The 10259-nt window shown below is 32.1% G+C and overlaps 3 protein-coding genes across 3 annotated transcripts; 2 read left to right on the forward strand and 1 right to left on the reverse strand.

The window, feature by feature from the left end:
* Window positions 1-238: 238 nt before the first annotated feature.
* Window positions 239-3579, forward strand: HELRODRAFT_165332 (hypothetical protein; the record flags this gene model as incomplete). The annotated part of the gene is made up of 2 exons (XM_009031944.1): window positions 239-758; window positions 941-3579. The coding sequence occupies 2 exons, from the start codon at window positions 239-241 to the stop codon at window positions 3577-3579; spliced, it is 3159 nt and encodes a 1052-aa protein (XP_009030192.1).
* Window positions 3580-4663: 1084 nt separating this feature from the next.
* Window positions 4664-5856, reverse strand: HELRODRAFT_165333 (hypothetical protein; the record flags this gene model as incomplete). Its single annotated transcript, XM_009031945.1, has 3 exons — window positions 4664-4976; window positions 5162-5270; window positions 5742-5856. 3 exons carry the CDS (start codon window positions 5854-5856, stop codon window positions 4664-4666), a joined length of 537 nt encoding a protein of 178 aa, XP_009030193.1.
* Window positions 5857-7615: 1759 nt separating this feature from the next.
* HELRODRAFT_165334 (hypothetical protein) lies at window positions 7616-8832 on the forward strand (the record flags this gene model as incomplete). The annotated part of the gene is made up of 5 exons (XM_009031946.1): window positions 7616-7762; window positions 7887-8108; window positions 8318-8443; window positions 8578-8706; window positions 8800-8832. The coding sequence occupies 5 exons, from the start codon at window positions 7616-7618 to the stop codon at window positions 8830-8832; spliced, it is 657 nt and encodes a 218-aa protein (XP_009030194.1).
* Window positions 8833-10259: the final 1427 nt, after the last annotated feature.

Genomic DNA, 10259 nt, shown 5'->3' on the forward strand with positions numbered 1-10259 from the left:
ACAGGTTAATACATTCTAATCTCACTTCTAAGTTTTAAGTGTTTTTTTACATTCGCCTCCTACCTATCTTACAAATTAAATTGCATGGCTGGCGGGAAAGTTATATTTTCAGTTGCTAGGCTTTTTTATGCCGGAGAACAACCAAATTTGAAGTAACAAAAATTCAAAACAGTCCGATGATTTCTCCCTCAGGCCTCAGGTCAGCCAACAGCTTATAATAGTGAAAGAACAAGATACCATGTCCGCTGATTCTTCATGGTTGTACGTTTATTTGTGTGAAACTAGACCTTTTGAATTTTGCTTCATTCCGAGATACGTCCGCATATTGGACAAAGTAACACGCATTGATTCAAATTGCGATAAAGACCTTAAAGTTCATATTTCTGACGAGATGTTATGTGTCAAAGCTATTTTCAAAAGGTCGGCCATTGAAGAGGCTCTCAGTCTTAGGAGTGATAATTTTTTGAATTTGAATAAACTCTATAAACACAAGATTTTATTAGAAATATATTATCCATTTTACACAAAACGGCCCTTTCGAGATTCACTTCAGTACGAAATGAAAATAGTTGTCTGCAAGTTTCTCATCTGTGAGGAAGAAGTAGTATTCTGTAGCATGATCATCACACCATATTGCAAGTATCAAATGTTATATGAGAAAATGAAAAAGAGAATTGAAGATAATCCAGATCTTGTCACTAATCGTCAGTTTGGGTCCAACTATTATTTGGATATATTTCAGGCTGTTCAACAAGCAAGTTGGTATTTCAATGAATGTATAATTATAATTTAATCCAATGTCTATTTTAATTTTTTTATATAGTTTATTTAGTTAAAAAAAAACTTCACAATTATTTTATTTTTTTTGGCTTAAGTATTAAGTAAAAGAATTTAAATTCCAAAATTTATTAGCATAAATGAAATTCTTATTTTTTTTTAGAGTTTCAATGTAGGAAGGGTCTGGTGAATAATTGTTCACAATTTTTTTTTGACGATGCTCCTTGGAACAACTTACAAAAAAATGTTCTCAATGTACCTTGCATAAATTTGGCTAAGCAAGCAGAGATGCCCACAACTTTGTCAGATCAAGCAGGTCAATTGAAATCAACAGTGAACAAGAAAAGGTCTAATAATAAAGTTAACAAAATAAACATGAATCAAGAAATCACTAACATGTCACAAACTAAAAACTTTGAATTTATAGCTCCATCACATTTGGTCAGCAATGTTTTAAAATGGAATTCTTTACAAACAAAATTGAACAAAGAAAAACTATGTTTTAAATTTAATAATATTCATAATCATCAGTTGTCTTCAAATTCTAATGCACAACAGACTGAAAACTATGACATTGCAACTACCCATAATGGCTTTATAGAAGGCACTGGGAATCTTATTGCTAATAGGAAAGATGTGAGAACAGACTTATCAATGTGTTTATCACAAGAACAGATTAATTCAACGCCAGTTCATTCGCAAGACAATCCCTGCTTCGAACCAGATTTAATGCCTTCTCCATTAATTCAGGGTCAGGATAAACATGTTGGCATCTTATTTTCGTTGCCTCTGAAACCTCTTAAAAGACAAAAGGAGTTTATGTTTCCTGAAAACAAAATTTTGTTAAATTTTGGCTCTAATGAAAATAATTCTTTGGGTTTTGAAGTGCCAAAGCACATTAAAAAATTAAACCTTGATGAAACACATACTGAAAAACTTCATTTTCCTGATGTTGTTAGTTGTAATTTTAACATTAATAGCAGCAATGCTGGTGGGCGACTGAAAGGTGACATCATTTCTCAAATGACTGCACTTGAAACCAAAAAAGATGAAAATCAAATCAATAGAGGAGGTGTTTATGTAAGTAATGATAATATCAACAATGATCTTTGCATGAAAAATAACCTCAAGCAATCGCATTCTGTAAATATTACAATTAAAAATAACATCAACGATTATAAACACATCAAATTCCTTAGTGGTGCAAATCTTTTGGGAGAGGAATCTTTTGATGATCATGTTGAAAGCAACGACATTATTATGAATGATTTTCATGATACAACATACGTTTCTTGTAATGAAAATGGTATTGAAAATTTATCCAACATCAACAATACCAATGAAGTTGTATTGAGTGGTAATATTAACAAGGATTGCAATGGCAATAATGAGACTGGATTAAATGTTGATACTTTTAACAGAATATGCGCCATAAAAACTTCTTACCATACTGGTACCACAGCTACTGAAAGTCTTGTTATTTCAAGTGACAATTATACCTCCACAGCTAAAAATCTTTCCTTGACTTACATGCAAACTTGTATCACAAATAAAGCTTATGCTTCCAAGAGAATGAGTGGATTTAAAAAAAATTATTGTTCTTTGCTTAATCACCAGGAAATCAAGTGCTTTACTGCAAATGAAATTTTCGAAAATTGTGTTAAGAGACATCCATCATTGCTACTTAATAGAGTAAATTTAAACATGTATCCACAAATCGGTTTTAATTTTCATAAATCTCGACAACAAAAACAAAAGTTTGAGTTAAATGCTGTTGAATTGCAATGTAAGGATAGTAATAACACATTTGCTGCAATGAATACTGAGGCTGCTAGATACACTTCAACAACTTCAACTGTTGCTACAACTACCTCAGCTAGCGCTACAGCTCTTTCAGCTGCTGTTAGAGTTACATCAACTGCTTCTACAACTACTTTAGCTGTCGCTACAACTACTGTTGCCAGAGCTACATCAACTGTTGCCAGAGCTACATCAACTACTAATACAACAGTCTTAGTTGCTGCTACACCTACTTCAACTGCTGTTATGGCTATTTCAAATGTTGCTTACATTAATGCAACTGTTTCTACAACTGCTTCTGCAGATACTTCAACTGCTGCTACAGCTTTTTCAACCGCTGCTACCTCTACTTCAATTGTTGCATCTCTAGCTGCTGCTATCATTGCAACAACCGTATTTGCTGCAACTACTACGACTCCTACAACTTTTGCAACAATTGCAACTTTTCCTACTCTTACAACTTCTACAACTCATACAGCTGTTGCAACTACTGCAACATTTACAACTGCAGCCGCTACTAAACTTTCTACATTTTCAACTGTTTCAACTGCACTCACCAATGCTGCCGTGTTTGCAGTTTCTACAAGCACTAGTGTATTGGCCCCTAATGTCAGCTGGTCCGATGTTTCTTTCAGTAATTTTTCAAAAATTAAACTATCTATTCCAACACCAGAGATTTCATTTCCTGTTTATCAAAAATGTAACAACAAATTTTCAACAAAATTCAACTCCTCCTATAACCAATCTACCGTTAAAAAGAATAGCATGAACGATGAAATGGATGCATCTTTCCTTGAAACACCGTTGCAGGCGTCAAGCAACAACAAACATTATTGTAGTGCAACAGAGACAAATTGCAGCCACATCAGTATTGATGCCAGGATCATGCAACATTTACATAACCAACAAAAGGACATTAATTTGACAGGGTCACTTAATCAGTTTAGCTATTTATATTGCACTACAAATAATGTTGATTTTGGCGATGCAAAAAAAACATAATATGAATCGTGACAGTTGCGATAACATCATCACTTATGTGATTATATTATTTTTAAAAATTTAACATTCTATTGTTGCCTTTTGTGTTAATAATTAAAAGCTACAATATGGCTGGATGTAATTTATAAATCCAGAATTTCGTTTTAATATAAAATAATCACGTAGTATTTGTCCTTTTTGGTTGAGAAAGAAAATTGTGATTGTCACGTGAGACATGAGATGCATTAAAATTTAATCTATTTTATAATGTGGAATTGCCTTCAAACGGATGTGAAAAAAGCAAAGGTAAATTTTGGTCATTGACTCCAAAATTTAGAATAGTAATAACAGACTACAGCATAAGGGAAGAAATGACACTAAACACGCTTCTTTCGCTTAGGAAAAATTAATACGAGAAGTAGAACAAGTCACAGGCCTAAAAAGAAAAGAACTGGAGCAGATCATGTTACAGCAGAAATAATACATGCAATGAGTGAAGTTGCAATTGAATTGTGTAAGAAGAATATGACCAAGACATAAGAAAGGCTGTCGTAGTACTAAAACACAAAAAGAAAGAATATTCTTTTAGTTTTTAATTATTATTTAGTTTGTTAGTAGGTTTGTTTCATAGTTTTGCATGTGAACAAAATTTTGTTTTAACGCTAAACATTGTTTATCAAAAGTTATCATTAAGTTATTGACGATCACATCTAAAATCATAAAAAAATTGTACTGTTGTTTATTTGAATTCAAATTTACAAGGCATTCATTCGTGCCTCTTTAAATGTCACTGGAAAAGGTGATAACTATAGCGGTTGCGCTTATGTTTGAGAGAACACCGAACCAAGAAGAGCAGTAAGCGGGAGAAGAATAATAGTATTCGTTTGGATAGACTGGACACGTGTTTCGTCCCTACGAGGTACTCATCAGCAGTCCGAATACCTATCAGAATAGTTATCGCAGTTTCTTATATAGCCCGAACAAATCACCTTGTTAGCTCATGGTGTTTTTATTTATTATTGAAGGTTGTTAGTTTTTTATTCGTTAGGATTTCAATCCGACATAACTAAAGCGATAAGGTTTGTTGAGGACCAGCCTATCAGTTTTATTTTGGGTAGTTTTTAGTTTCTTTTTTGATAGAGGTACGTGAGGCTTTAGATAACAGAGAATTGCAGTTGTCCATTTTGATAGGACCACCAGCAGCTGCAGCGACATCACATGTAATCGTATATCTGACTCTGGTGCGTTTTATTGCACAGAGATGATAATTAAATGATTTGATGATTTCAGATAGGTGTTTTTCAAAAGTTAGTTGTTTGTCAAATGTGATGAGATTGGCAGGTAATGTAGATCCTGCTATGTCCAATTCTTTGAGCGAGAACTTCGACAGCTTTTCGGACTTATTAAGTTTGAGAAGGCTGTTGTTCACATGCAAAAAATATTGTAAGATGGATGTTATTAATTTTTCTTGGACAAAAGAGTTGAACGAATAGACCAACCTTTTGAAATCCAGATCGTTATAGTGCTGGGAAAGATGATTGTGAAAAACGTTAGCCAAGGGCCAGAAAAACGCAGATTTGAATCAGCTTTTTCAAATTAGAACCCTATGTAGTTTGCTCTTGATTTAAGAATTGCAGAATTTCTGGATAAAATTTTTGCATCCCAGTAGGTGTGTTTGACTGCTGAAGAATCATGGCACAGGCAAGGGGTCTCTGGGTTGAGACAAAATTGAATAAAATCTCCATATAAATTAATGACGATTTTTACTAAATTATTCAAAAAATAAAATTAAGAAAAGTTTGTACAAAACCACTGATTATAATTGCTAAATGTGTTACAAATTGTAAGATAACAAAAAATAAATAAATTCACCTGGTCAGTGATCAATAGCTATCGATTGTTCTATTTTTGATTGATGTTCTGTAGTTGATTGATAACGATGATGGTTGGCAAGGAGTAACTATTGTTCTATTGTTCCCTCAATGAGAAGGTCTAGCATCCAGAACGCAGAACCCCTGCACAGGTAACTACGCGACAACAAGCAATGAGCTCGAAGAGTTTTGTTAGCCGAGGAGCTCCTGGTATCACAACACGAATGGCAACAACTATTTACATCAGGAGTGGGCAAACATTTTGCTGTGAGGGCCGCATTTTGAATGGTCGCATATGTACTTCAATAGCACCTTTTTTGGTCATAAAATCTGGCTGACGACCTTTCTTTGGCAAACAAGGCTTTGCGGGGCGTAATTTGCCCACCCCTGATTTACATCGTTTCTGGCAACAAACTTGTGAAAACATTGTACGCGACATTTAAACGAACCATAAATAAATAAACTAATTTAATAATTTTACATGATCAACATTATCACTAATAAATTAGCTCCACGAGAAAATTATAATAAACAAAAATCATTAATTTAAACCTTATATTTCCTGCCCTGCGTTGGCACATTTACTCCTTAACTCACGTATTCATCCCATCTGCAATATACATTACATGCAGACACGCACACGTGTATAAAAGCATACCCGTGAAAATAACCTCTACCTACCCTACAGTCATGAGTTTGTCGTATACCATACATAACTATTACTATTACCATTATTAATTTCATTATTCGTTATAAACATTGGCTGTGAGTGCGCCAGATGTCACAATCACCATTACAGGCATAAACATCAACGACGTTGAAGCTCATTAATTTCAACCATTAACATGAACATGTCATGTATTCCTATTATTGTAACTAAATTTTAAAGCTGCCCATATGTCTCAAGCACAATGAAGAAATGTTTCATTCTTAGGAATATCAATTTAAAAGTACAAATATTGCAAAATTGTAAACTATTTTTTTACAATGACAAAAAACAAACAAAAAGCAGATCTAATTATGAAATAAAAATTTTATTTCGGGGGAGCTTTAAACTTTTGCCAACGCCCATGAATTTTGTTTTGATCTATTTTCACATTTAATTCTTTTATTGCTACAAGTCGGGTTAGTTTTTTGTACTTTGTATTTTTTATATTTAGTATTTATATTTGTATTGTATTTTTTATTTTTTTTGTTTGTATTTTCTAAAATATTGTTGTAACCTTGTAACTGCCAGCACCAATGTTATAACTTCAGTGATCTCTATATTTCCAACACCAGTGTTGTAGCTTCCAACGATCGTCAAGCATTCGTTATTTCGTAGATTCAAGATTTCCGATAGATGAATACAACTGCTTCAAACGCAAACTTTGTTGAACGTTTATTTGAATGCCAACATTAATAGAAACAATAATCTGATCCAAGTAACTACATAAATCACATTTACGACTTCGCCTCAACCCTCGCTAAAAACCTGACTGCAAACCTGACTGTCAACCTCCCTGCTTTCTGTATCTACGCAGGAACTATCCTAAGCGGTAGATTTTTACGATCAAAAGATTACAAATATCATTTTACGATCCTCTATCCAAAGATTACAAGTATAGCAAAGATAACAATAATTAAGATTATAATATAGCGCAATTTGATCATTCTAAAAAAAACAAAATACTGGCTTAGCCCACAGGCCGTATTAATTTTTGGAGTGTAACATGTGAGCACTGAGCAGTTTCAGTTATGATTTTAGAATGTAAACAAAAATAATTCATGCAGTTGAGATTTAAAAAAATAATTTTTTTTTAATTTTCAGCTGCTCATACGAATTAATAAAATTGTCACACAATTGAATGGTTTTCTTAAGAATCTATCTGAGTTTTGATAAACATCTTGACAGATCATGACTTTTGTTGTACATAATTTATTTTTATGAATTACTCATAAGCTGAGCGCAAGCTTTCACCATCATAATATTTCCAACGAGCAGATAATTCTTATGGACTTTGTACCATTGTTGTGTTGTTGCCTAGTTAATTCATTGGAGTTTCTCATTCTCTTCAAACAAACAGTGAAAACGCAAATGGAATTTAACAAAGGAAAAACAATTTAATGAACAAATTTTGAATATTAACTTAAAACTGTAATTTTAAATATAAAAACTTTCTTCAAGTGCATCAAGAGATCGAAAAATGTTTAAACTGGCAGAATCACTTACCCTTTCACAAAATGCAAATGAATATGACATTTTAATCGAGGAAGGTCAACAAGAAAATGCAAACACACAAGATGTTCGAGCTACCGTGAAGACTTCTCACGGCGGTAATAAAGAAGTTAAAGTTTAGTAAAAATTATTTTCCCCATCCCTATCCCCAACGAACCAAAATCTCCGGAACCTTAAAAATTGTTTAAATTCAAGATCGACTTTTAGGTCATTAATAAAATTCAATTACATGTTTTCAGATAAAAATGCAACCAGCGACGTACAAGATAAAACTGCCAAAAAAATTTGAAGACTATCCAAAGAAAACAGCCGTTATTATTAGTGTCCTGCATTTAATAATTGGTTCAATATCATTGGCCATATTCATTTTCAACCGGACAAGTTTGAGGGGTATCAAAATGTCTAGCAAATACCTTGATTATTACATGTTGTTCGGTAATGAACTGTGGTCCGGAATAGCGGTAAATTTGTTTTTATAAATTTATGGTTTTTTGAAGATATTAAAAATATCTATTTCAATTGAACTTGTTTAAACTTTTTTCAAGTTTATATTGACAGGAATATTTGGATGCATTGTCTGTTGCACACTGAACAAAAAATTAGTGAGCGTTTTTTTGAAAATTTATGATCTTTTATTACTTATTAAATATTACATAAAATGTTACATTAGGCCATTGCTTTTGCTATCACAAACATCAATTCTGCACTTTTGTCTTTTTATTCCTTTGCGTTCATTGTGAAGGACATCCACTTTGTGGCGGTATCTGACAGGTGGGATTATATCGACTCACCGAAGGTTTTTTTAGTTGTTACCCGTTTAAGTTATATTTTGAACCAATATTTTTTTGATGAACGTCATATTATATTAAATCGAAAAATTTTCAACTTTATTATGATTTATCGGTTTTGCATCTCAAATTAATTTTTTAGTATATACGTGGAATAGTCATCGTAAATTCTGTGATTGCCATCATGCTACTGTTTGAGTTTGTTGTTGCTCTTTCTGGCAGTGTCATATTTAACAAAATCATCTGCAAAGAAGCCCAAAAAACGATTGAGGTCTGTGTATAAATATTAATTAATTCATTCATTCACTTCGTTGTTTTGAATTCAAAACATTTAATAACTCTTCATTATTAACATAACATTCAGGTAGAGATAGAAGATTCGGATGTACAAAATTGAAATTTCGTAGCAGCTTTTACTATGCACTAGTGTTTACATAACATTAATTAATTGATAAAATGCGTATGACTCACCGGAAAAATATTTCTGAGGCTATAAAATATAATAAGCAGACAATAATAGAAACTTTTTGTTGCTTATTTACGGAATTGTTTTAATTTTATTTTGCATAATAAAATTACATAACAAAAGACATATGTTATTTGTTAGTAATTGTCAGTGTTATTTACATGAATAATAAATGCATGGTAACATATATTGCAACATATAACAGCTAGTATATTTGTTTATTGAAAAATATCACTGCATTTTCAGTTTTGATTAGTTTCTGATTTAATTTTTCATTGTTTTGCTTTTTGCACCGTAGTGTCATCATTGTTTTTCAACTTATTTATATATAGAACAAAGTTTTTAACTACTATTCATTTCATTTCATACAGAAAAAAGTCTTTTTATGGTAATCCTTCATTTTTGAGGTATTGTTATTAAATAGATAAATAGATAGATAAATCAAATAGATAGAATCAGAAAAACTCGAACAAGTAGACCGGTTTGTGTATCTTGGCAGTCTTATAACTTGTGAAAACAACTGCACCAAAGAAATTGACAAATGGATAGCAATAGCCCATGGAATGTTCGCATCATTAAAGGAAATATGGAAAAGTGTTATCTTTATATATCTATAAAAACAAAGTTGAGAATGATAGAATCTTGCGTTTTTCCAAGCTTGCTCTATGCATGTGAGACATGGACAGTAAAGAAAAGAGACAAAGACAGATTCGAAGCATTTGAGATAAAGTGTTACCGAAATTTGTTGGGAATCAGTAGGAGGCAGAAAGTAAAGAATGAAACCATCAGAAATCAACTTGGAAGACAGAAAAGTGTATATGACAAAGTCAGAGAAAGAAAATTGGGATTTTTTGGAATGGGAGAAGACAGATTGATTAAGATGGTACTAATGAGGAAAAGAGATTGGAAGAAAAAAATTGGTAGACCTGCAAAGAAATGGATAGATGACATTACTGAGTGGACTGGTGTTGGTATTCTGAATTCAATAAAACTGGCCTAAAATAGAAAAGGTTTTTAGAAAGAAAAAAGGAAAAAATAAAAGTAAAAAGCATACTTAGATGTACACCATCAGCCTCGAGGGTCCCTCGATAGACAAAGGAGGATCATTGATTGTTATCAAATATTGTTTGTATCATATATATATATATATATATATATATATATATATATATATATATATATATATATATATGTTGGTAATAGACCATAATTTTTACAATATTCTATAAATTCTACCGAATGTTTGGCGTTAATATGTTTGTAGTTCGTTTTTTCGATTTTTCTCAATAAAGTTTTTTGGTGAACGTTTAGTTTATTAAAATTCAAAATAAACTTATTTTTCGAATTCATGCTGCAAA

This window comes from Helobdella robusta (genome assembly GCF_000326865.2).
Source record: "Helobdella robusta unplaced genomic scaffold HELROscaffold_8, whole genome shotgun sequence".
In the NCBI taxonomy this organism is placed as follows: domain Eukaryota; kingdom Metazoa; phylum Annelida; class Clitellata; order Rhynchobdellida; family Glossiphoniidae; genus Helobdella; species Helobdella robusta.